The 27694-nt window shown below is 38.5% G+C and overlaps 1 protein-coding gene across 4 annotated transcripts in view; it reads left to right on the top strand.

The window, feature by feature from the left end:
- Nucleotides 1–25114, top strand: part of CDK19 (cyclin dependent kinase 19) — a 121098-nt gene extending 95984 nt beyond the window's left edge. For 3 of the 4 annotated variants that reach the window (XM_079297535.1, XM_079297536.1, XM_079297537.1), the window contains 7 exons: nt 6170–6313; nt 6579–6648; nt 7819–7891; nt 11573–11670; nt 13204–13282; nt 17836–18102; nt 20891–25114. In XM_079297535.1, coding sequence (XP_079153661.1) covers nt 6170–6313; nt 6579–6648; nt 7819–7891; nt 11573–11670; nt 13204–13282; nt 17836–18102; nt 20891–21022 — 863 coding nt within the window. In that variant the 3' untranslated portion in view covers nt 21023–25114. The remainder of the gene's footprint in view (nt 1–6169; nt 6314–6578; nt 6649–7818; nt 7892–11572; nt 11671–13203; nt 13283–17835; nt 18103–20890) is intronic. The other variant, XM_079297538.1, reaches the window with a different exon arrangement.
- Nucleotides 25115–27694: the final 2580 nt, after the last annotated feature.

Below are 27694 nucleotides of genomic sequence, written 5' to 3'. Positions count from 1 at the left end.
ACTACTTCCTTATCCTGAAATGACACCACCTGAGTCTGAAGCAACTCCAGGTTCTGGATGAGCTGAGAGAACAGAAGAAAGAAGATGGAGCTGTCACTCTCTTCTGCATTTGTGCAACCATCACTCTATGCTGCCAAGGGAGTTTGCTGCTCTACTGCTTGCTAGTGTAGTAGATAATCTGGTTTATACAACAGTAGTCTTGGAGACACAAGAGAGGAGTTAAAGAATTGCTGATGAAAATGTGGTATATGGTATTTTGGAGGGGGCAGGGAGAGGAGTCTTTGAGAAGAAAATCACTGAAAATCCTTGCAAAAGCAATCTAATGTTGATGATGATTTATTTCTCAAGGTACTGATGCTGGCAAAACTTAAATTCTTGTGCTCTGGGGTCACAATTATTGGTAACATTTCAACCGTGATGATTCCTGTCTTCAGGAATCTGGACATTTTAAATACAAGCTTTCATGTAGAACCATGAACCTGGAATTTCCAAATTCTTGGATATGAAGTTCTGTAAACTAAGGATTAAGTTCTTTTACAGGATTTTGCTGTTTGAAATCGTATTTTTGCTGCATGAAAGGACTGCTTAGGGCCTCTGGATTTGTTGCCACTCCCTGTATTAAATCTATTGTACCTGTGTTTTCAAGCTTAGCACAGTAATTTTAGTCTAGTGTTGCAAGTTAGATAATGTATCTAATGCATAGCAGAAGTCTGAAATCATATAATCCAGGATCTCCATTTAATGATATACTGAGGAGCAGAAATGTAAGTGGAAAAATAAAATATTTTGACAACCTTGGAAACCTCTGTTAAGAGAGAATGATGAAAGCCTGGGCCTTTAAAGCTCTACAAAAAATGACAATTTAAGTGAACTCAGAATTTCAGTCAAGGTGCTTTAAAATTTTTAGGGTTGTATTGACTGACATTAATAATTAAATTGTTAGTGCAAACATGAGAAGAAGGCAGCTTAGTTTAAAATGCTGGGGTGAAGGCATAGAGGTACAAAGAAAAGTAAGGATGGTGGATTTCATTACTAATTCAAGTTAGTGTGATTTTTGCAGTTAAAAGTTTTGAATTGTCTTGATGTTACATCATGGCAAAGAAGATGATGCACTTTTGAAATAAAACATTGTTCTTAGATACATGGTTGGCTGGCTGTGAACATCCCTCAGGTTAGTGGGAAGTATTGTTTCTGTCTGCAGCAGAGTCATCTTTGTGGCTTTACAGTGTAAGCTATTTTCAGTCAAGGTCTGTTGAGATGCTGTTTGTTAAAAATTGGTCAGTATTGCCTAACAGCAAAGAGTGAAAGCAAATTTCAGACCCTTAACCTACTGACACCATTTTTTTGCTTCCCCTTGAAAAGTGTGTCACATGTAAATGTTTGACCTCGTTTTCAGTTCTTCATAGAAGGTGTCAAATTTAAAGGCTAGTAAGCACTTTCTCAACCTTCTGTTTGCTGACTAAAGTTTAAATGAAGCACATGAAAATTGGGACTTTAATGTATGAATGGGAAGGTCTTTCCTTTGTGTGTATGTATGGTAACAGAACATATGTAGCAGGAATATTCTATTCACCTTACCAGACTAAAGAAATCCATGTTTAAGGATATATTATTTTCTTAAATCTAATTTCTAATGCTAAAACCAGCATAAAAATTAATAAACTCTTTTTCTATACTATCTCTGTGTTCCTAGACTCCCATGTATAAAGATTCCAGGTAAGTCTAGAATGTGCTGTTGTGCTTAGCATGAGATGGAATTTTTTTTTTAATAGAGGTTACATCTTTTCATTAGACCAATAGATGGCTATTTGAAAAAAATAGACACCTTTGCCTCTACAGGCCCATTTTAGGTTTCCAGTCCATTGGTGTGTTCGATGTCCTTGCCTTGACTGGGAAGTTTTGGAGGATCTTAAGTAAATGCTGTATCTCTTACAGGTGGCCTGAAAAGCTCTGTTTGGGCTAAGGCCTTGCTAACTAGCTCTTGGGTACCCTGGTTTTTGCATTAGCCCTTGGCAGGTGAAGGGAAGCTGTGTTCTGCTGTCTGTCCTTCTGCTCTTTATTGCCTTTACCAGCATTCACAGGTGTCCAAGAGTGTAAAGTTTGTGTTCAAAACAACAACAGGAAAAAAAGCACTTTGGTTGAGTACTCATGCTACTATGCTAGACCTCACTAATGAAGAATTCCTCAGATTGATTGCACCTAAATGGATGTTTTCCAAGTCTTTACTTGCTTTCTTTAAGAGAATTTTATTAAAGAATTCTGTGAGACTGAGATCATTTATCTAATTCTTTTCGTGGATGTAGTTAAGAATTGTGATGTATTTAATCTTGGATTCTGTCCTGTGTTCAGTGATAAGTTTTGGTTAATATGCATGGGAAAATATGTTTCATTTTATGAGTCAAGGCTATTGCTTAATGAATTGCCTTATTGTCTTAAATGGTCATACTATTCTTAAAGAATGTTTCCAAGATAGTGGAACAAATAAAGAAATTAGATTATTGTGCCATAGAAATGAAAGAATACACAGGCATTTGTCTGCTTAATCAGCCCTATCATTGAAACAGCATCCCTTTGTTCTTGCTTGTTGGCTACAGTGCTAAAGTAGAGCAGTACATACAGGATTTTCTCAGATGACCTATAAAGCTATTAGAGTCCCAGGTTTTAAAACTGGGACACAGACAGCCATAGAAATATTTTAATAATCCGTGCACATAGGCATTTATATGGGAAGTCTGTCTACCAGTCACAAGTGTCCATCCTAAAAAGGGTGAAGTTTTTTTCTTTTCATAAAATTGTGTAGTACTTGAGAAGTATTGTCATAGTAGAAGGATATTTTGGTGGATGATAGGTTTGAATGGAACGTGAGGAAGTTGCGTGGTTAAGAGTCACTCCCACCCCTCTTTCCAGAGCCAGGGAGCAAAATGGGCTTGCCCTGGGATCCAGTGTAAACTTGGGGAAAGTGAGGAATCTTTAAGTCTTGGGGGTGAAGGAGAACATCAACAAAATAACACACCCCAACAGTAAAAACCTTTTACCATGGATCAGTCCTGATGCCTAATGACAGTAGAAGAGACAGTAGGAAACAGGTGCATCTTTATAGCAATGGTTGTGTTACTCTGGTAAACTTATTAACATCCTCCCAAGGCATCAGATGGGAAAACTTTTAGTACCCAGTGCAACTCTGTAGGATCTTTGTGTCCCAGTTTTCAGTGGGTCTGGAACATAACAAGTGGATACCTTCAGTAGTTTTAGCTTTGGCTCAGGAGCAGTGAGGTTCACTCACCATCTTGATCATTAGTAGATGGGAGAGGAGAAAATTAATTGTGCGATAATTTTTGCCACTTATTTTGGTGCTTGCTTTTTAAAAAAGTTTTATTTATAATGAAGTTTTTATATAACATTATGAGAAGTTCCTTTAGTGCTAGAGGCAGATGATGTGCATTAGAATAATAATATGTTGTACTTGAAATATACTACTTGTGTGTTTTAAGCTCTGCTCTGTCAGTGCTCACTACTGTGGAGCAGTATGTGTTACTTGGAATATATTTGAAATAGATGAATTAATTGTTAATTTTTAAGGATCATAAATGGAAAACCTTAAATCGCACTAGGAAAGAACTTTCTTCCATTAGACCTAAAATTTGTATTTGGTTGACTACTGTGAATAGTGCAGGAGATAAATACCTACTAAGACTGTTTGTATCTATGAAGTGTTTACATTTATCAGAATTTAATGAAGCATTCCTGCTAGTAAAAGTGCCACATGTGGTACATTATTATTGCAAATTATGAATATTTTTTAGAAGAAAAAACAAAAGGACTAGCTAATATTGGCAGAAAATCATTAACTGTGAATGGTATCAATATATGCCAAGGATGTGTTTGAGATCAGGTTACACAGAAGTTTCATGAAGAGAAGACCCTGACTTACTTGAGCTGCATGGCTGTAAGGCCTTTTCTATCTATTTAATCTTTTCTTACATAAATTAAAGCTTTGGGTTTTCTGTTTTCTGAGTTACTTTACATTACTTCTTTGGAGATGAAGAATATTTGGCAAGAAACATAAAGGGTTGAACCCCAGCATATGAACTTCTAGAAAATATAACAATTGATCAAAGTTGATGGCAATAATGCCATCCCACAGGAAGTTGTAACACCATCTTGGGAGTTCCCAGTGCTTATACAGATGTAACATCCAGTTGGTACAGTGCTTGTCTGTCTGAATTCTCTAAGGGTTTAAGATGCCCTGTCTGTACACTGTATACTGACTCTTCTCTTTCAGTGCAAGTGATGAAGGAAAAACACAATGTGATGGACAGTGAGCACTGTAGAAAGCCATGAAAACTAAGAGAGCTGCAGTTCTTTTGGCCTCTAGATAAGCCATCTCCAAAAGGGTTTGCTACTTGTTATGAAAATGAGTGAATAGATACTGTTAAATGAAGATTCCATTCTTAAATTAATAAGTAATTTGCATTCCGGAATAGATAATTTATGCCTGCTACCCAGGCAGCAATTGTGATTAATATGCTGCATTAGTTGCTTGAGCAGATAAAATCTCAACAGCTAAAGATCTTGTTTTCATGCAGATAAAGCTAATAGGAAATCAAAGGAAGATAAAACCTCGAGAATGTGATGTAATGCAAGAGCAAGTTATACCCTGTCAAAACTGTAAAGTCTGTGTGAAATGTGATCAGATTTTCCTTAAGGGAGGTTGGAAGAAAAGGTTATATATTGGGACACCTCAAGCTCCACACCTGTAACATGATGAGAATGGAACTGACCAGTTTTGGCAAATAGAATGTGATGGCTCATTTCTTTATTTCCTACATAAGGAGAGCAGTGCTTTTTCTTAAGGACACCCTGTGTCTCATGGGCAGCATGGGCCAAATACCACCACTGACAGTAAGTGGGGTTTGAAGTCTCAGATTAATTGCAACAACCAAGAGACTTTTCTTGGTGTCTTCTTTAGTCTGAATCCAATAAACTAAACTCTGGTTAAAGAATTTTGTATCTCTTAAATTTATACATTAAAGTGAAATTTAATTTTATTGTATTTATTCTGTTAAATTAGAAAAAAATAAAGTTTCCTAGGGTCATCGAATTTAACTTAAATTACTATGCAATCTCTATACTCTTGTATTCAGCAGACTATGCTTGTTATTAATCTGATCTCAACACCATTTCCAAAGTTGTATCCTAGTATCCCAGTGTAGTATATTTATCAGTGTAGCAAATCCTTAAATGCTTTTTTTTTTTTTTTTTTTTTTTTTTTTGGTACGGCTTCTCACTGGAAAACTCACACTTTTCATTTTTAGATGCATAGTAAACCATTTGGGTCATACAGACCACCAAGATGGATTCTAATGAGCAGTGACTAGAATGCATATATGTCATCTGAACAGCTGTTCTCTTGTAAATTAATGTTTTCGTCCACAATAGCTTTAATCTTAAAAAACATGTAAATGGGAATTTTACTAAATAGAAGTTGTTTTTTTTTTTTTTTTTTTTTCTTTCAGTATGTAGAATCATTAAGGCAGAAAAGATCTCTAAGATCATCAAGTCCAGCTGTCAAATATCATACTGTTGTTTTCTTTATGTGCAGGGGATGTAGATGAGACAGAGTATTGTGGGAGTCAGTTGTCAAGTAGCATTTTAATTTTTTCAAAGTTCGGTACTCACTCTTCTACATTTGATTGAAATCAGGATCTTTTCTTCCTTATTTTAACTAGCTTGCACCATTTGGTTAAACATATGAGCCATTAGTCTTCTCCTTGGTATTTATTTCATTATTAGTTACCTGTTTGGAATTGTTCAGAAATATGTGGTAGAAGTATTATTTCAATGTATCTTTGCTAGGAATGATCTTTGGTCAACTGAATGCCCTTTAAACTATGTTGTAGGCAAATATTGTGTAGGTTTCTGATATAACTGTGAATCTGTTAGGTGCTGGACTGCCACTGTACAAATTGGCTTTCGAGATTCTAATTTTGGTTTAAAGAAAACATATCTCCAGATTTTACCCTTTTTAACATATTATAGTAATGCATTGTTTTTAAATATGAAGCATTTTGTCTTACTGTGGTTATACAGGTTGAGAAATTGTGCAGAAACAAGAAACAGAGCAATTGAGTACAGTAAATTTGCATTAATTATCCCCCTTCTTTTGTAGATATTTGGGCAATCGGCTGCATATTTGCTGAATTATTGACTTCAGAGCCTATATTTCACTGTCGCCAGGAGGACATCAAAACAAGCAATCCTTTTCATCACGATCAGCTAGACCGCATTTTCAGTGTAATGGGATTCCCTGCAGGTAATTTATTTTCATTAAAGCAGCAGACATAGCGCTAGTGAGTTGTTTGTTGGTTTTTTTTTTCTAAAGGAAATTACTAGTTGTTTGTATAGATACAAGGAAACTGTCAGTTTGATGGATGTGGAAATGCTGACAACTAAAGAACAATAGCACTGGCCAACAAACACAAAGTCAAACAATTTCTGTAGTTACTTTCTACCTGAGTATTACTTTACCTACATGTTCAGAATTGTAAATGCTTTTTCCTTTTTCTGCACTACTGAAGATAAAGACTGGGAAGACATAAGGAAGATGCCAGAATATCCAACTCTTCAGAAAGATTTTAGAAGAACAACGTAAGTAATGATAATGTAACAACAGTTCACTCGGTATGGTGGAGGCAAAAATCAGCTCCTACACTGACTTTTTGGGGAGGGGATTTTGAAGTATTTGGGTTCTAACACGTGGCAGTCGTCCTGTTTGAATTAGCTGGTTTACATGAGTGGTTTTCTCTCCCTCAGCTGCTTGTTAAGAACATCAACTGAGTGGCCTCCTCATTTCTCTAGAAGGGGTTGTCAGTGTAATTTAATCTATGACAGGCACAGACAAATGAGCTTCCTTAACTCATTTCATATTGCATATTGAGATAATGTCGTTCAGTTTATGTGAGAAAGAATAGGAAAGAGCTGGTATTTTCAACAAGTGCATATGTGGAGGCAGCAAGATTTGAAGGTAACATGTTCAATAGGTTGTGATTCAAAACCTGTCTTGGATCTGAGGTTTTTTCCACTTTCACTGTTTCCTGATGCTTTGGCTAAATTAGTCAAATGGTAAGAATAGATCAGAGCTGGTAAGAAGTCTCATGGACTCCTTAAAGTAAGGTAGAGGACATGGATTTGGGAGTTTTGGATTCTGTTTCCAGCTCTGACATGGATTCATTTCACTGTCTTTACACAAGATATGAAGCTTATCTGTGCATGAAGCTTCTTTCTTTTGAAAATGACTATAGATAACCTCTGGAGCTAAAAGTTAAAGACAAGGCACAGGTCGAAGGTATTTAGGGCAATTTTGATCTTGGGAGCAGTAAGGTCTGTATGGTTTTCTGGAGGTTGGTGAGACAGTATGATAATGTAACTGCTCTGCCAGGTTCTAATCAGAAACAATAGCTTAAATGTTGAGCTATGATGAGCTGCTGAACACTTTCTGTGGCAGTTGCTTTAGAAAAATAGAGTATAAACTTCAAGTTGTGTCTCTGTCATTGTCCTTATCAACAGCTTATCCACACACTATAAAAGTTGCATGTTTCATGGAGATAATCTTCACACAGTTGGTAGCACTCCTACTGGTGTAAAGCACACTTCCTGTGTGCAGCTGCTAGATAAATAGCTGACGTGTCTTCTGATAGCAGTTCGTTTTACAATTTACTTACTGAGGGTTGGGAGATGTTTCTGTGGTCACTTGATAGACTTCCATGTTTTTAATGCACCATTATTTCAGACATGTCTTTCTTTAACTATATTTTTCAGATATGCCAATAGTAGCCTCATAAAATACATGGAGAAACACAAAGTCAAGCCTGACAGCAAAGTTTTTCTTTTGGTAGGTGCAACTTGAAAATTGCTGTGATGACAGGAATGAAATTGCATTTCTAAGGGTAATATTTGTGTCTGTTTTCCTATCTCATTCTAATGAACACCAGTGTTAAAGAAAGCTATTTATCACTAACTGGTCATTTTTAAATGTGTTTTCTTCATACACAAATTGCTTCAACTGCTGGTATTGAAGATCTGAGAGTCTCCTCTAATTAAGATCTGCAAGACACTTGTATACCCAGCCTTACCTTTAGGTCTACTGTGCAAATAAGAGAGTGAGTGTTATATGTGTTTTGATTCTGTGTAGCTTCAGAGAGCTAAAGAGCCCCCAAAAGCTCGAAGAAAGGGAGGAGGAAAGGAGAAATTTATTTCCTGTAGTAATTTGGTTTTCCTTTTCTTCCTTTTGATGGTAGTCTACCACTGTTCTGGGGATGATTCCAAACAAAATCCCTAAACATATATTTGCTCATTGCCTCGTTGAGTCATCCATTGTAGGCCAACACAGGGTTGCTCTGTCTAAAACAGCATCATTTCTGGATGTCACTGTGATGACTTAGTGCTGTCTAAATTTAGAAATGAAGTTCAAAGTGATTTTGCTAATGCTGTGTACAGGGAGCTCTGTAATGAGGCTTTTAGTCCAGCTTGACTTTCAGTGATTTGTTTTCAGTTACAAATTCAGCATAGCAGTCATCTCTCTATGTCCTAGCAAAGATTTGCTATTTGACTCATTAGTGTCTTCTGAATGATGACACAAATAGCTATGGAAACAGAATAGGTTGGTCCCAAGTGGGTGGAAGGGAAGAATTTCAATAAGAAGAGTGAGACTTGAAGAAAAATGAATTAAAATTCCTTAAACTCAACTTACTGGGCACACATTGGAATCATCTGAAGGGTAAATCTAACTGAAAAGATTACAATTGTAAGAGATACCATTAGTGTTATCACATGAATTTCCATGTTTTCTACCAAAAGTGAAATCCACCAGAAAACCTGCTTGCTGTCAGTTATATTACTACTTTCTCCAAGGCTGAATGCTGGGTTGAGAGTCATCTTGGGTGGGTAGGCTGCTTTTCCCAGGGGAAGTATTAGCCAGATCTCTGAAGAGCCACAAGAGCCACAAACTATCACACTTTGCCTTTTTTTCAGATCATCGTGAGGAAGACTTAGTTCCATAAGGAAGGTAGTTGGTTAGATTTTTCTCAGAGTTCAAGGGTTAAATAAGGATGATTTAATGATCAGCCACAGAGACACAGGCTGATCTCAAATCGTCTCCCAAAGCTCTGAATAGGAATGCCCAGGAGTATGGACTACCATCCTGATATCTCATTGCTGTACATTGGAGGTGCATATATTGTGAACCAGACTCCCTGAAAATCCTTTTTCTTATGCAAGGTAGTCATTTTTATGAGATGACCTCCATCTTGCAGGGTGACCTCTGAAGACATCTGCTTTGTAGCAGTCATTGATTGGGACTGTGCTAATGAGTACAGGAAGTGTGGTACGTGAGGAACAGATGGCATCAAGTAGATCAGTGCAGGGTAGCAGTGACTCTTGACAAAGAGAATGATATTATGCCATTCTGCTGATTGACATTGAATGATAATGTCTACATGAAGGGCAGAATGTTTTCCATTCAGGAAGAGGCATCTGTTCTTGCTGTCCTGGAAAAGTTACAAGCATAGTATTCATAGCTGTCATGTCAGGCCAGTGGAGCCTGAGAGCTTGAGACCTGCTAGGAAGTATGAGATTTTGATGAAATCTAGTCTCATTGGTTTCCTATGATGTCTTAGCAGCTGCTGCCCTGAAAACAAATTGTCTTCAGACATTTTTTAATTTGTTTCCCCAGAAGCTACAGATAATCAGAATTTCATAAAGAAGTCAATTCACAGTAGCATCATGGATAGGCAGGTTATCTTGCTGGCAGTGATATTGTGTGTGATATTACCTGGAATGGGTTAGCTGATTGTATCCTCAGGAGTGAAGCAGGAATGCTAAGGGAAGGAGTCCAGAGGCTCCAGACAGAGGCTGATGCCCTTTGTTCTTCTGTCAACAATGACATCTGGTACCAAAGATCAGGAGTGGTTGTACAGAGTATGCATTTTTTTGTCCCTGCAAGTCACTGTGGAGAAACTGGGAAATTTGCATAACCTGTAATAGTGACAGAAGCTGCTCTAGCTGACATCGAGTTTTCATGTAGGGAAAGGTGATCTGAAGTAAAGATACTGAGTACCAAACTATTGTCTGTATTGTATTGTGTGAGGTCACTATGTAGACAGCCAACATATCATTAGAAGTTCAGTCTGTGAAGATGCACAGAAAATGTAGGGTTACAAGTTATATCACCACACAAAAATGCAGTAAATAAGTGCCCATTAAAACACCCCAGGTTTGAATGCAGGAATACAAGGCAGGAATATCTTGAGGTGCATCTCTAGGCAAGCAGCAGAAATCCTTTTAGGACTTAGTTGCAAATGAAAAGATGGGTGGAGTGACAGCTCAAATGGCTCTGTTTTGCTGTGAGTCAGTTGACATCCATGGCCCATAAAGTATGTGAATAAGAAGAGTTGGGAAGGAAATGGCAAAAGTACAGAGTTTTGAGACTTTATCAAGTAGGGTTAACTACAATTATTGAGACAGACGATTCCTTGTATTTCTTTTCTTGAGGAGAGTGAGTGCTTTTACTGGGGCTGTTTGCTGTAGTGTATATATTTAGAATATAGAATTGTTTCTCAGGTTTTTAATTTATTAGAACAAACAACCCCAAATAGTCGTGCCAAAATCACATTCTTTCGTTGAATATCCAGGCAGTTTTTGTTGGAGACCTGAAAGAGAGTTTGAGCTGAGATGTCCTTTACAGAAGGAAATTTATTTTCACTACTGGCATGAATTAAGAGAGTATTGTGTGAGAGTAGGATACTGTAGAATGTAATCTGAGAACCCAAATTTCCTACTGTAAGTTCATCAGAATGTGATAAGCAAGCAACTATTTTAAATGGTGTGATATGCTTATAATTCCTGTTTTATACTACTAATATATTGTAATCTTCATCTATAGCCTGCTGTAGTCAAAAGCATCCTAGCTAATAAATTTGTGCTTGGTTTCCTGCAAGCAAGGAAGAAAGGTTACTAGGAAGGGTCTGCTCCTTCTCATTTCAGTACCAATTGAAGTGGGTTTGGGAGGTGCATGAGTAGCAGAGTGCTCTGATTCTGGAATGCTGCCAGTGCAAGAAATGAAAATTTATTGTTTCTGTCCCTGAAGTATGGAGAATATGGAGAGTCCTGGTTGTGTTCAGTCCATTCTGATACTTGCTTCCTTTTGTCAGCAGTGCAGAACAGTATAAAATCTATACATGTTCCACAACAAAAAACTATTATTTAGAAATTATGTTTTATGAACCTGTAATAGATGAATTTAGCATTGCTTTAGTGCAGTGATTCAGCCTTAGCACTTAATACTGCCTGATACACTTAACTGTTTGTTACATGAGAAGTACTTCACAACCACAGTATTTTGATGGATGTGCATGCTAGTTCTTGGGAACTTCACTGAATAAGCAATGCTAACTTAGGCTTGTCTGGACAAGCCAGAAATAATTTAGCAATCCACAATCCAAGACATACATGTCATAGTTTGAAAAATGATAGTTTGATAAGCTTTTTTTTCTATTTTTAATGTTATGCTTTGCAGCTTCAGAAGCTTCTTACTATGGACCCTACAAAGAGAATTACCTCAGAGCAGGCTTTGCAGGACCCCTACTTTCAAGAGGATCCTCTGCCTACATCAGAGTATGTATTCCCTCTTCTGTGCACATCTGGGGTGACTTCTTTCTGCTACATGCTAGTCCTTGAAATTACATGACAGCTTAAAAATTCACAGGTACCTACCCTTGTCCACAAGAAGTAGCAACTCAACTATGCTCAGTAGAAACTACAAGTGTAGTACAGAAGTGTCTGTATCTACTGGTGCCTCACCAGTATTCATTACTACTACCAGTACTACTCACCCTGAACTGAGTGGTCATGAAAAATAACCCCTTACCACAGTAGTGTTGTAATTCTTAACATGCTACCAAAGCCAGAGTGACAAGCATTTAGAGAATCAATCTCTGCCCTCTTCTGTTCTGCCTTACACAGTGTCACAGAGCCCTGTTCTCCATTACCTGGCTGATTGTGCCTCTCCTTAGGAGTGGGACAGTTCTCTGACCTCCCATGCCCTCTTTCACAGGGAACAGTATGAGAAAAGTGAAGACATAAATGGCTGCCTGAAATGCCAAACCCCTTGTTCAGAAAACTTGAGAGTACAGAATGATATCTCTGTATGTTTTGTTGTCATGAGAGGTTCAAATGACATTCAGTTCCAGCTGGCAGACTTTGTCAGTTTCTCTTCCCAGTTTTCAGAAGTGTGGTGGTGCACAGCATTATGATCTGTATGAACTTCATGCAGGTAGACTTCTACCTTTGCTTTTATTGTTTCCTCAACTAGCAGGCAACACCAAAAGGAGGGAACAGTCACTGGAATGCAAAAGGAGTCTAGTTGAGACTAGTTGGGTTTTTTAAATTTCTTTTTCTGTTTGAAAAAATCAAACACTACATAGCAACAATATTAGGAACTGTTTGCACTCTTTTAAAAACCATGTTGTGTTTATTGTATTCTGAATGTCAGCACAGAAATCTAGGAAATTGATACTGGTCAAGATCTACCAGTAATTTTCTGCTTAGTGTTTCTCTGATGCTATCCTGTGGAGAACTGTAGCTCCCCATGGATTAAAGGATAACATTATGATGAGGGCTGCCATAAACATTAAGAAATGTTCCAAATTCCATTGGTCAGATGAATTTAAAAGTGATCTTTTTTTTTTCCTAAGCAAGACCTGAGAAGCTTAGTGAAAGTAACTCTGCTGTTGTGATTGGCAAATGTATTGAAGCCTGTTGTAAGCCAAAGGAGGCTCATAAGACACTAATACTCTTTGGATCAGTCCCTTTATTCAGTAAGCCATGCATGTTCCAACTGGATGTTGTGGAACCTCTGACACTGTGTTTGTTCATTTTACCATCTGGATCAACAAGTGGTCGTTCTGGCATTTGCACATGTTCAACCATGCCATGATTTCTAAATGACAGCCTTGTGCCAGCAGCAAAGAGATCTGATTACAGTCAGCACCCATCTTGGGTGCTCACACTGCTACTCACTTGTGGAAACAGGATTTGTTAAATACAAGAAACGAAGTTGTGTTATATGTGCTTGGTTTTAACATAGCATTAAGTAAATGTATGCCTGTGTACATATTTGTGGAGTGTTTACTTTTTGCTGTGTTTCAGTGTGTTTGCTGGCTGTCAGATTCCATATCCGAAAAGAGAATTCCTCAATGAAGATGAACCTGAAGAGAAAGGGGATAAGGTATAATAAACTCCTTGTTTGGTTAGGTTTTTTTTAACTTTCAAATATGCAATAAGAAAGCATCATGGTGCCAAATGAAAACTAATGAAACATAAAGAGTTAATAAAAAACGTGTTTCCAAGGCAAAGCTCTCTTAAAACTGCTTCTCAGACAGTTGAAAAGTATCAGATGCCTTGGGGTGTCTCAGGTGGTATCTGCAGCACAGTTTGCCCTGACCTGTGGGGAATGAGCTGGATGGGCTGTTCTGTCAGCTGTAGCCTGCTCTCAGCTGCTGTCGTTCCAAAATGACCTTGCTACCTCCTCCAGCATTGCATGATGAAAATACATTGTGAGCACATGAAAAGAATGGCATTTTCATTGTATGACTGGCATCCATCCAGCCATTTGAATGTAGATGGCTGTCGGGATCTCAAATAAATAGTGGCAGCCTGCTTCTGGCACTACATCAGAACATTTCATCCATCTGCACACAGTTTCCTGATCATGTTTTAAGGGCCCTCAGACAAAGGAGTAATAAGGAATGTGAACTGTTCTGGTAGCAACAATCTGCTCTGAATACTCTCTTTTCCATAACCCCATAGATGTGAGTGAGAACTTGTTCGTGTGCATAATAAATTTTGGTGTGTTTGCAACAGAGTCTGATCTGCTTGGTGAGTGTAGCTCAGCTGTGCTGTGTGACCACAGCTATTGTCCCGTGGTGCTGTGTGAAGGCCAGACAATGGTGCTACAGTCTAGGAAACATCATGTTATTTTCACTGACCAGGGTACAGTGAGGCACCAACAGTGATGTATAGCTAACAAAATGTGAAGAGAGCAGTCTTGAACTGGAGTTATCTGAAGATTATGTGAGAAGGGCTGTTGTCTTTCAGAGAAACCATTTGACTACATGAATCTTCTGTTTTCAGTTTTCTGCATAGCATGACAAGCTGGCTGAGTTTAAACCTATATTTTAGAGAGCTGATTTTGTTTTCAGAACTGATATTGCATATTCTTCTTTACTGAGAACAAGTGGTAGTATCCATGATTTTTGTGTCCAGATAGTTTCTTCCAAAAGAGGGAACAGACCCCGAGTCTGTTTATTAAATTAAATTCATAACACTGATTTGATTGTAATTTAGTTACTAGTTTTGCTTTGTGAGTTACTCTTACAGCTTCAAAAAGCAACAAGAAACCTTATGAAGTAAAATTACTCTGGTTTTTTTACATTTAAGTCAGAGTACCTGAAGGTAAATAGCTGTCTTTTCCTTGGGAATGTTGCAGGGATGATGACAATGGCATGTTTGTATTTAAAACAGCCAAAATATAAATGGTCTTCAAGATTTTTGTGGACAGTCAGGTATTTATGCACACTTCAAATTAAGCTTTTTCTAAGACCATTTAGGTAGGACAAGTCACACATTACTCATTGAATGTGTTCCCACAGTGTGGAAAATGTGGAGGTGAAGGCTATTCCAAAAGTTGAATCTCTGCCATGTTTTGTTGCTTTATGATTTTATTGTAAATGAAAGGTGGTTTGTTTTTTTTTTTTTTTTTAGACTTGTTTTTTTTTAAACTGTAAAAATCTGTATAATCATTTAGAAACTTGGAGAAGTTGTCTCTTATTTATTTGGAACTTGCATCTGAATTAAATAACATTTAGCATAAGCATCCATTTTTCAAAATGGTTAATTGTTAGCAAGACTAAAATGAGAGTTTGTAAAACAAAGTGAAGGTTTTTTTTTTTTCTCATTTAAATTCTGTTAGGCAAGTTTCTGCTAGATTTGTTTCTAGGTAGGGCTGAAATTTCATTTTGGTAATTTGTGCCTGAGAGGTGACATGGCAATGGGTTGTTAAGTGTAGGCTTTTCATGAGCTTAGTCATTCAGGAACTGCCATGAATCAGACTGACCTGAGGACAAGGTTTTTACTGGCAAAAGCCATTTTTGTGCAGAGGTGTAGCCAGGTCCCAGCTGGAGACTGACAGAGCAGGTCTCATCCCTAGCCAAGCAGTAGCAGTAGTATTCCACACAAGAGCAAACTCGGGCTAGTCAACTAAATTTTGTGCTAAAATCTGAAGCACAAAACCTGGGACCTACCATAAGCTCTTGTCATTGATTGTGAGAGTCCTTCAATTTTTGTTTACACATAAAAAAGTTGTGAAGTTTTTCAGCTCACACAATAGTAACTACCTTACTTGCATCCAAACACTCATATGTAAACACAAACTTCAGAATTCCAACTGAAATAGGACCTTAGTTGTTGGTGGGTTTTTTGTGTAAGAGAAGCTCAAACCATTATGAAAAATAAATTGCTCCTTAATAGATTTTTTACAAACTAGTTTGATTAATTTTTAAAATCATTGAAGTTTAAATCTCCCAGGAAATAGAATCTGAGTGAGATGAGATTTGAGGACTACGTGCAGGAGGATACATTATGGGTTTTGCTAAATGTGAAACAGAATTGCAAGCCACCTCTTAAATCCTTGAAGATGCAAATCTTTGTACTTTTAAATGAATACATCACTGCAAATTTTGTTGGAATGTATCTTGGGAGACCATTGTAATGAATGGCATAGATGCAGATCATTTATGTCATTTACCTGAGGTAACTAAAAGCCCCTTGGTGAAGGGAGGCACCAAGAATTTTCTGCTAATGGCAACTGGTTGTTGTAATTTCTGAGAAACTGCTGAACAAAGGTTTTAATTAAAAGGCTGCCATACTAAAGCTTTGGTCATTATATAAGCAGATATTCTAGGGGGAAAAAAACCCATCCCTATCCTGGAATGTTCCTTACAGTATACTAGGGGAAGGATAGAAAGGGCTTTTAATTCACCCTGTGTCAGTTGAAGGTTTTTTCCATAATGAGCAAGTGGAGTGCAACTGCATTGTTTTGCAGTTCTGTTAGATGGTTTAGTACTGGGCTGGAGGAGCCATTGCTGGTGTTCAAAAGCAGATGAATGTGTTGTCTTTCCCAAAACTGTAACCAACAGAGTTGCACTCTGTTAATTTTCTGACCTTCCCACCACTTCCTCAAATATTCCTTTTAGTCTGTAGCCCTCTGAAGTCAGAAGACCTCTCAATGTCCTTGTGTTCTTCTTAACTTTTTCTTTCCCTTCTGTGTCACTTTTCTCTGTTTATTTTCCTGCTAGGAAACAGTGTCATCTTAATTATCTGGTTTCTCTTCCTTTGCTAGTCTTGTCCTTCCTTTGCCGGATTCTTCTTTCAGCTGTTTCCTCTTCTTTTGTCTTCATCATCTCTGGTCTATTTTCACTTTTCTGCTACTTCAAGAAGATTTTTTGACCCTGTATGTTGTGCACCATGCTGGGCCCTATTCCCAATACATCAGTCTTTGCTATGTGCTTAAAAACACAGGAAACCAAAATAATATTGAAACCCGTTTCTGGTTTTGCAACCAGGAATTTTCTTGCAACCAGGAAGACATGATAGAATTCCTTTGGTCTCAATTTGCTTACCCTTCTGGCAGTAATGCTGTCAGCCTTCTTCAGATGTGTCCTGGTTTGAAAGACAGGTGTCTGCTAAGAAAGGCAGCATCCTCTCTTTGAAATGGAGAATGTAAGCCCCTTCCCTCCAAACTATTATAATTTTGAAATTAAGGGGCTTTCAGGCAAAGACATGGGAAATAGGAATAACAGTTCTTCACTAGGAAAATTAAAATAGAAAATACAGTATTACAAAGAGCAATCCCAAAAAAACTCCAAACCACTGACAGAGTCAGAATACAACCTGACACCCCGTCAGTCAGGGTGTTGGTAGCAGTCCCATTAAATGCTGGCTGCAGTCCTCCTGCAGTGGCAGATGTGGCTCAGTTGAAGCAGTGCTCCTGTAGAAGGTGCAGTTTTCCTCCAAAGGTCCAGTGATGATGTGCAAAGGTCCAGTTTTCCTCTGGAATCCAGTGAGTAAAGGCTGCTTTGGTGTTCCAAATCTCAGTTTTTTTGTCTAGGTAGGAAAGGCTTGGCTCCTCCCCCTGGCTGGAGCATCTCCCAAAGGGATGATGTAATTTTATCACAGTGGGACTCAATGGCCAATTAACAGACAATATTTTCCTGGAGGAAGGATGGGTTGTGGAAAAGATAAAGATGACTGTCCCACCTGGTTTCAACAGATGGTGATAGAATACATACTTTTGGTCACATCCTGTACTGCAGCCCAAGACAAGGTGAAAAGTGCAAGTTTGAAAAGTGTTTTCGATTCTGCGTGAACAAGGCTTAGAACAACTTACTGTGGTTCCCCATGTCTGCCGCTGAGCACTGGTGGAATTTTGGGTGCTTTGATTTACTTCATTGGGTGATTACTGCTTTATAAAGGGTTCCTTTTATCCTCTCCGAGCACCTGGGTAGCTGTAGGAGGCACGAGAGTGTCTTTGCAGTTTAAGTCCAGTTTGTTTCATTACAAAAGCAGAACGACCACAAGTGGGACACCCAAGGTGTGCAGGTCTGTCCTGAGGGCGAGCTCCTGCCAGCAGTCAGCCTTGCTGTGCTTTGCCCTCGGTTGGCAGCCCACGGAGCTCACCAGCCCGCTCAGCGCAGGTGACCGTGTCGTGTCGTCCTCCCGCAGAACCAGCAGCAGCAGAACCAGCATCAGCAGCAGGCAGCCCCGCAGCAGCAGGCGCAGGCGGCGCCGCCGCAGCCGCAGCCGCAGCAGCAGAGCAGCAGCCAGACCAACGGGACGGCGGCGGGCGGCGGGGCGGGCGCGGGGGCCGCGGCCGCGGGGCTGCAGCACAGCCAGGACTCCGGCCTCAGCCAGGTGCCTCCCAGCAAGAAGCCGCGCATCGGGCCGTCGGGCGCCAACTCGGGCGGGCCTGTCATGCCTTCCGATTATCAGGTACCTCTCCTCATTTTGCTGCTTCTCATACCGTAGGGCCGAGGGACAAAGTGTTGTTTTCCCCCTTCCCAGCCGCAAGAACACATCGCGTTTTAATGAATTTTTGATGTAACCCGAGGCGTGCTGAGGTTTTGTTCTGTGATTAGCAGTTTTCAATAGAATACCGGTTTGAGTTGTATCTATTGCACCCTGTAAAGTGTTGAGGACGGTCCACTCCAGGAAAGCACTTAACCTAAAGTACTTAATTTGCTTAACTTTATATTTTAGAGTAATCTTGCTGAAGCCAGTGGGTGTAATGTGACATTGCATCGAGTTTGAGATACTCGAGTCTTGGAAATATTAAATCCCATGTGAGGAGCAGATGTGAGACAATCCTGAGAAGGAGAAGCAAAGTTAGAACCAGGCTGTCCCATTTCATTCCTCCTATTGTCAAATGTATGAAATGGTTCTGTAATTTATTCTGTTATCTTTCTAAGTCCACTTCTAATGTTAAAGAAAAAAAAAGAGCATGTAAGCCCAGGAATTATGATTTGGTTCATCTGTTTGATTTATGCTGGAGTAGGCAGAAAGAATGCATTGTTATTAATGTGACCAAAGTAGAAGAGATTTCATGTTTCCCAGTACAGCAGCATTCATAAGGAAAAGCACTATCACTGAATAATTTTTGAATTTGCACACTTGTCTTTGCTTCCTAGAATTATACTTTCCACCGAAAAAGTGACTTGCATTAAATACAGGTATTGAACTTACCAGGATCTTCAGCACTTCTGAGTTTATACTTCTGGATCAGTAATTAGTTGAAATAAGAATTTTTAAAAGGTAGATATATAGGGTACATTTTAAGTTATGCTAGGGATTCCATCTGCTCCTAGCCTCCAGGAGGATCCCACCTTGGAGAATGGTCTTTTTGGGCTGCTTTTAAGTTAAAATAAATACGTTTTAAGGCACCAGCTCTAAAGTTGTCTTGACTTAGCCCTCCAGACCTTCTCCACAGACAATTGATTGCTCAGTGCCAGACATATTTCTGCCATTTTTGTTTGACTCCTTTAGTTACAAATGGTCATAAAGGCATTGCAGGCAATTTAAGGGGAAAGACAACTAGGTTTCTTTTTTGAAAAGTTCCAGACAGGCTTGAGATCAGTACATCTGTCTGACTGTGCAGTATTTATGGCTGGTCTGGTTTGGTCTATACTTTGAGGACTGGTGTGCTGCATTTGATGATATCCATTATGGAATTCTTATCCGGTTCTCTGAATTGTTGGCAAACTTCCCTTTACAAGTTGCTAGCAGTCTAAATATTACTTTTTTTTTTTTCAGATTTTTTGCCCTCTATGATGCTTTCCTTTAAACTTTAACAGCACAGGCATCAAAATCATGATCTGTATGTTTCCCTTATGTCATTTGCTAAAATGTATGGTCTGATTATCCATTTTTACACTTGTTTTTGGCTATCTGCCTTTAACTTCTAGCTGACTATCTTCTGTTCCAGAAAGGAATGTCTGCAATTTGTCCAAGTCTAACTTTGTTAAAAACAAATTCTCATATGTGGAACAAAAATAAGCATGGGCAAGTTAATGCATTCTTGTGGTCTTAAGGCATTGATTTTACTCCGTTTTATCTTATTTAGAAATAGATAGAAGATTTCTTTTGTTTTGAGTTTCATTTACTTTGTGTTCTAAAGTCTCTGTTGAAGTTTTTTGGTCATTCACAAGCCTCAAGATATGTTGCTTCCACAAATGACAGTGCAAACTGTGTTGAATTTTACTGAGCCTTTCTTATGTGACCTTTGGTATTTTGCTTAGCATGATGAGCTGCTGCTTTTCATCCAGAAAGAGCTCCTATAAAGTCAAAGAATTTGTCACAAATCTTTTTCTTTTCCATTAGCAGTTTAAAAAATTTCCAGAATTGTAAGAAAAATTTCAGGTTTCAGATACTGTGTTATACAACCAGCCTTATTATGTGGATTGTGGTGGGGTTTACCTTGCTGGACAGTCTCCTGTCCATTGAGCAGTGTTTCTCATGCCAAGTGATTTTGCAACTTGCATTATTGGACAGCTCATGACAAATTCTGGATGGGGAATGGTTATGATAATGAAAGCACAAATTCAGCAGGCTGGAGGCTGCAAGATCCATAAATTTGTCTTGCAGAGATTGGAGTCCCAAACTGTGGAGGGGGAAAAAAAAAGCCTCTCAGGAAAGTGAATGTTAGGTTATGTACATACACATGCCCATCTTTTAACAGTTGTCCTTGTTTGCAGTAGTTAAAGGAGCAGATTGAAAGACTCACTTAAAATTTTATTATTTAATCCTAATGGACAGCTTTTCATTTAGATAAGTTGAGTAGCTCTTGAGTCATGGTGGTCTTTTTCTCAGAAAATAATAAAATGTTTCTCTGTAACTTTTAGTGTTGCCTATCTTGAGAAGGGTGTTTGTAGCCTTAGCATTAATAGCATTTACAATAATGATAGATGTAGGTTTAAAAAACAGATGAATTTTGAAAGGCAGTCTTGTCTCTTGTGTATTTTTTCTTTAGAAGAAGGGTGTGTACCTGCTGCATTTTAGGTGTCTCCAAGGGTTCTTGTGTATTTTGTGTGCTGTGTTAAAGCTGATTGCAGATCAGAATGATGACTTGGTTTAGGGTACCCTAAATAATAGCACTGTTCAGTCAGCTTCCCCAACAATGATGTTTTAATGGGCACCAGAGAGGTTTAAAATTTCCTGAACTGTGTGGTTCTAACAGGCTGGACTTGTTATTTCATTCCTTTGATCCCTCTCTTTTTTCCTGCAGCACTCCAGCTCGCGCCTGAGTTACCAAAGCAACATTCAGGGATCTTCTCAGTCCCAGAGTACAATGGGCTATTCCACATCGTCTCAGCAGAGCTCTCAGTATCACCAATCTCATCAGTCTCACAGGTACTGAGGGGCCTGATAGGCTGCACTCTGAAAGGAATGGACTAGAAGCCAGAAGACTCCAGCAATATGAAGTTCATAACGATGAGAAGACCAAAAATACAAACTATGATGCAGAATTAAAATTCATGATGATAAAAGGAAAGCTTCACTCACTGAAGACTTCCCCCATCCCTGACCCATCCCCATCCCCATCCCTTTATTGCCATAAAGGAGATTCTTGTGAAGTTTTCCTTCTTCCCTGCCCTTGCATGTGCTCCATTGTGGTTACTCTAATGAACCCTTCTGATCTGAACCCAGCACTTAACTTCTTTAACCTTTGGAATTTTGAAGGATTCCTGGTGCACCTTCCTTATGCTGTAGTGATTGCCATAAATCTGTCTTTTCAATCTCTTTGATGGGATTTTAAAGTTTTAAAATCTTGAACTCCCAGGCTTTCAAGCTTGTATATAGTTAGTTTTATACTAGGCAAACCAGTTTAGCTATACAGGTATATTGCACCTTTTTAAAGCACTATGTTATTTTCACAGGATATTACTGTTTTGCTCATGGATGTCAAGAACAGCAAAATTTTACTGTTCCAGAGTATTTTACTATTCTGTTTTTATTAGTCTAGTTTTCAGGCAAAGTATTAAAAATAAAAAGTTTTAAAAATTAATAAAATGAAAAAAGAAAAATGAAAAAAGAAAAAAACCCACCCAAGTCTCTGCAGTGACAGATATACTTCATGCTACTGGACTGAATGCCAAACAGAAGATTGCTGATATTTCTTAACTCATTCACATTGAATTCTTGAAATCACAGTGATCATGCTCCGACTAGTTTTAAATTAAGCATTACTTTAAATGAAACTAGGACAGTCACATGAACAGGAGATGTTTTCAGAATCTGTTGGAACAGAAGAATGGAATGTCTTCCCAGGCTGGACACCAAAATAGTCAGGAAAATGTATTTACTGCCCTCAAGTCTCTGTAGGAATGTGAATGATGGGCTTTTTCTGTATTTCTGCTAAGTAGCTTATTAATGTGTGTGAGAGTTCTATAAATTTAGCTTTCTTTCACATTCCTGAGTCAGTTCTCAAAATGTAAAGGTGACAGAAATACTAAGACTTGCAAAAACAAATGCATTTAATCGTTTTATATTAGAATTTATAATTAAGAGAAATTATTGTGCAGTTTGAAAAGCATGTTGAAAATTGCTCCTTTCTCTTGTTTAGAATGCATATTCTGCGTCCCTCACATTGCTGTGATTAACCAGATTAGTTACACCAGATGCGCTTGATTGCACTGAAATGTTTCTTTTTCCCTAGAGCAAACATGTTTTGATTGTGCCTAAGGGACTGTAAGTGGATGGGTAGCTGGCAGAAAATCCCCAGTAATTAAGCAAGAGTTCAGAAACATAATCAGAGGATTATTGTCCAACTTCTGGAACCACAGTTATTCAGAGAGACACAACATGTAATTTGGGACAGCTTCATTTTTGCTTCAGCCTTCAGAATTAAGGCTGACTTCTGTGGCAGAAAATCTAGAGGAATGCATTTAGAAAGCTACTGGCAGTGTAATGTCAGAGCTTCTAGAATTGGTGCCCAGAGAAGAGTCCAAGTGAGAGGACTTCAGGTGTAAATGGTCAGTGGTGACAGGTTTTTATACTGCAGAGTGGTCTCTTCTGTCCTGTGGCCACACAAAAAAAATGGTGTACCTGTACACGTTCACACTGAAGTTGTGATGAGATGTAGCAATATGAGTAGATCTGTTTGCTCTGAGGAGAATTCCTTTTGTCACAGCTAGTCACATACATGGTTCTACTAGATTTGATCTCCCATCTTTAATGCCCCCTTCCTCCTCAAGCTCGTGCTGTTTTCCTAGTTTTTGTGAGTAGTTGGCTTGCTTTGGCCATACCTACCATCATGTGATTTTCACAACACCCAGCTGCTCTGGAAAAGCAGCTAAAATCTGCTTTTGCCATCAAATGGATTAGAAGATGGTGAAAAACTAAAGGAAGCAACTGAAAGGAAAAAAATAATTTCTGGGGAAGAATAATCTCCCAAAGGATTCTTTCAATGTATAACTCTTGGAATGCTACATTTTTTACATACTGTAGTACCCTGTTTGAATGAACAGGTTTTAATTGTTCCTTTATTTCAGTGTCTCTGGGGTGACATTCTTTCTGTCTCCCCCCTTACTGATGTTAGGATGAGGTACTTTTGATCAAATTAATATTTGGCCAATGCCATTAAGTAACACTTCTTTTATACTTCTGCAATTTGAATGTCGCATTTCTGGAAATTAACTTATGGCAGAGTGATTTTTCTCCCCTCCTTGTTCTTTCCATCCTTCTGTTCTCTCAAAATTATTTTGTCTTTCCTACTACAGTTATTTAACTTTTCCCTGCTGTGACCTGCAGCTGATCATCAAAATTCATACAAGATCAGGAGGTGGCAGGGAGCCATTGGTTAATTAAGGTGGGCTCTTGTGCCAGTAAGGCAAAATCATGGTGTAGGTTAATCTGTAGGGTGTGAAACTTCACAGCAATGTAAGGTGCTTTAATTGAGTGAGCTTCCAGCTTCTAGAGTGACTGCCACAACCTCTCTAAGCTGCACTTGCATTTCTTGCCTTGGTTGGGTTGGTAGATGACCACATGCCATTCCTCTCTCTAGCTTTTGTGTGCACAGGTGAAGCGAAGCTGACTTCCTCTGTTCCTTCAGGAGGAGAGCAAATAAAGGCAACAGTGCTGGCTGCAAAATGTAGGCTCTGCACACTCTTAGTTTCTTCTTGGGGGTGAAATAATTCACCTTTTCTTAGGAGCTTGATGCATGCTGCCAGGGTGGGTGGCAGTCATAGTGGACAAAGCCTTGCTGTCTAGGATTTATCCCATGAGGTTAAAAACTCCCTGCTTTCAGAAGTGAATTGTGCAGTTTGTCGTGGGAAGCCGTGACCATGTCATTTTTATAAGGTTTTTTTTTGCCTGTGCAGTTTCTTTATTGCTCAGCTGTGTCTCTGCCCATAACCTCAGCAAAGTGTTTCACACCTGCACCGAGAGGCGCAGAGCTGTCTTCTCCATCCTGGGGAAGAGCAGGCTGCCGATTGCAGCTTTTCATATCGTGGCTCAGAGGAAACAAACATGGGGAATTAATGGGATGAGCTGCCTGGTCTGCATTGGTGAATTTTATGTAGCACAAACTGCACAATGAAGGAAAAATATAGGGAAAGCTGCGACTCCTGCACTGTATCTGTGACACTGTATCTGGGGAGGGGGAGGGAAGCGCATTCGTAGCGGGAGGGGTGGCGGGAAGCTAGAAGTGTTCAAATATGTATGATATTTTATATAAACATAATAAGCTTAGTTCCCCTTCATAATCTTCAGGAATGGTACTTTAACACCATTAAGCAAAGAATTGTTTTAGGATTAAATAAATGTATTGTACATAAGGCCATACGTAATCTTCTAAAAATGTCTCCAGATAGGAGCGATGTGTATTACGATATGAAAAAAGTCCTTAATGCACTGTTATCTCCTAAATATTTAGTAGTAAATTAATGCTATTTAATTTTTTTAAAAATTTGTCTTGTGTAGACACTAAAAAGTATTACACAAAATCTGGACAGAATATGTCCTTTTTAACAGCAATTTAAAGAACTTTTTATATATGTAAGGTAGTAACTTTTCAAATTGTTCTAGTTGTATATTCCCATGTTTACTATTTGTGGAAGTGTGCCTGTCTCTACTCAGTTATTTTTTTTTTCCTAATAATTTCATGCACGCATCTTTCATTTTTGTAGTTTCCATTAGAAATGACTGTGGTGCTGCCACAAAACTTTGCCGCTCTAGATCTGTGGTGGCCACGTTCAGCAGTGCCCGTGCCAATGGGCTACCAAAACCACGAGGCAAAATACTTGTTTCTCATTCTAGAGTTGAGAGTTTACTGCTTTTAAGTTGTCCTGATGTCACTCTTGAAATGACTGTTAAAACTAAGCTATGAGTTCAATTGCATTTATTTTATATTCTTGGTTGTAATGAAATGGAATTGACTTTGCTTCAGTGTGAATTTTTTTAATAAAATAATATACATTTGTAATAATAATAATAAAAAGTTCAAATCAAATGAGTGTGGAGGAAAGTTTTTGTAAACTCGACTTTGGGCTACCAGTAGGGAAAATACAACCCACAAAATTGCAGCTGTAATTATATTCAGGATGTTTATGATGTCATACACTACACAAAACAAAGCTTGCAAAACCTCAGAGTTGAAATGACAGCTTTTAAAATGCCCACAAGGATATTCATGGCTATGTGTCTATCAAAATAGAATGAAGCCTTATGGAAAGCAGGATTGATGGAGATTTTGCTCTCTGCTTGTGTGTTGGTGTGCCACACCAATGGCACTTGTTGAGATTCATTATTACTTGCATGACAATCCTGTAGATGCATCTTCTGAAAAAAAAAGTTGGTTTACTCTGTTCTAGAAGTAAGTGTCTTCCTGCTTTCTTCTCCTGCTGGACCTTGGAGCATTTCAAGGTTTTCAGGCTCAACATGGAAAGTATGATATAGTTTTTCAAAGTGGGAGTTTTTGTGCTTTGCTAGTCTGTGTGTTTCTGTTCTGTCTAACTTATGATGGATGGATGCATGGATGGATGGATGCATGGATGGATGCATGGATGGATGGATAACTTCTTCCAAAAATCCCACTTGTCTTCTCCATAACAGTTGCATGGGTAAGAACATTGCATGGGTTGGGATTTATTTGCACTGCCCATTGCCTTTGTTTTTCAATGTGCCTTTTACACAAGGGTGGGAAGAGGAGTGGCCTTCTGACAAAAAGCTTAGTCTGCATCTCTGACAGCTCAAGACAGAGCTATTCTTTCAGCCTCAATGCAATTGAATATTCCCCACTCTGTAACAGTCATGGTTTCTGCTTTTGTTATCCTTTTGTTGATATGATTGTGCTTAGAAAACAGCTTTGACTTGGATGTTTCTAAAACCTCTTCTGCCACCTCTGTCTCAATCTCCATTCTTTTACAGCACATCTATCTGTTTTTCATACTTGGTCATGTAGTTTACAGCCTAATCCAGCCTGATCATACTGATACGAATTATGATGTCCCTTTTTTGTCCTTGATAGCTAAACAACTTTGATTTCACAGCCACTGAGAAAGTTGCAGAGTGGGTTATTAGTCTTTTGCTTTGACTTGTTGCTTCTTGCTTTGTGTTATTGTCCTGGCTCTGCCATCTCTGTTGCATTAGTTCTAAAGCTTCTCTCTTCACTTGCTTGTGACTGCCAAAGCCTGCTGTTGCACCATTCCTCTTACTGAAATCAAGAAGTTATGTAAGTTATCTCTTGGTCTGATTGTCCCACCAGGTCAGCCTCTGTGCTCTTCATTTTTAGACTTCTAAGTAAGCATTTTTAGACTCTATTTCCAATTGCCCCATTGTTCCTGAAGAGATGTTGCATAAATTTCTGAAAAATTCCCTCCTAGGTGTCTTCTGCATCCCTTAATAAAACCCCTTGGCTTTGATGGATACAGAAGTTTGGTATTTTATGCTATGTGTTCGAGGAGTCATATCTGTTGTGTTGGTGAAAACTGTTCCAGTGTTTGTTTTGCCTTCCAGTCCATCTGCATCCATCCATCCCCTCCCTGTACGCCCCTTGCAAGCTCCCTGTGACAAAAACATTCATTTTTTTCTGATGCAGTAGCTTCCTGACTGGGGCTTGCAGCACCTTAGAATATGAATAAAACACCCTGTAGTATTGTGGTGTTTTACTGCTGGACAATACACAGAGGTGGTGGTGTCACTTTCCATGTACTATTTCAACACAAGAATCATCATGTTAGTGCCAAATACCAATTTCATCTGGCTGATCACAGAACCTGAGCAAGCATTATTCCATTGGCCAGCAAAGGTTAATGATGGTGTGCCTGTAATGTTTTTTTAACAGGTAAGTTCTGCTTTTTTACTTTCCAGGGAGCTTCATGTTCTTGTTTACGATCACATAAAAACAGAAGCTTTGACTGATTTTGGTGGTTTTATAGTAATTTAGAAAATTATTACTGCATAATTACCGCAAAGATTTTATTCATTTGCAAGAAATATTTATTAGAAAAACAGTTGTTGAGTAGATTAAAATCACCAACAAGGTTGTGAAAGATGTGTGTACAGTCATAGCTGAGCTGCTGAAATTGCTGGGGGAGTACCTCAGCTGTTATGTAACAGATTCCAAGTTAATCCAGAGTAGGTGGATTATTAGTAGTTATTAATTATATTATATATATTATTGTATGATAATTAATAATAGTAATTATTTTTAGTATTATTATTATTGCAAGTCTAAAAGTAATACCAACCTACCTAATATTTTTTATTTAATGTACTTGCCTTGGAATACAATCCATTTTTCCAGCTTGGTGTATCGGCATACTGGTATGTGTATTGAAGGGTCTATTCCAAGCCCTTTCTGTGATTATTTTGTGTGTTCTTTGAAACATTATGAAGAGGACAGACAGCCTGAGAGTATTTAACTTCTGCGTGAGCATTGCATGCACAGAATGTGGCTGAACCAAGTATTCAGCAGTACATTCCCTTAGCTAAAATGTCTTATGATGTTGTTCAGTAAGAAGTTTGAATAAAGCTGGTATATGAAATCATTACAAAAAGGATACCTGTGCACCAGTCTATTCCCAGAATA

The sequence above is a fragment of the Erithacus rubecula genome (assembly GCF_903797595.1).
Source record: "Erithacus rubecula genome assembly, chromosome: 2".
Classification (NCBI taxonomy): Eukaryota; Metazoa; Chordata; class Aves; order Passeriformes; family Muscicapidae; genus Erithacus; species Erithacus rubecula.
The sequence above is the reverse complement of the archived record's forward strand: the minus strand, read 5'-3'. Positions and strand labels throughout refer to the sequence as shown.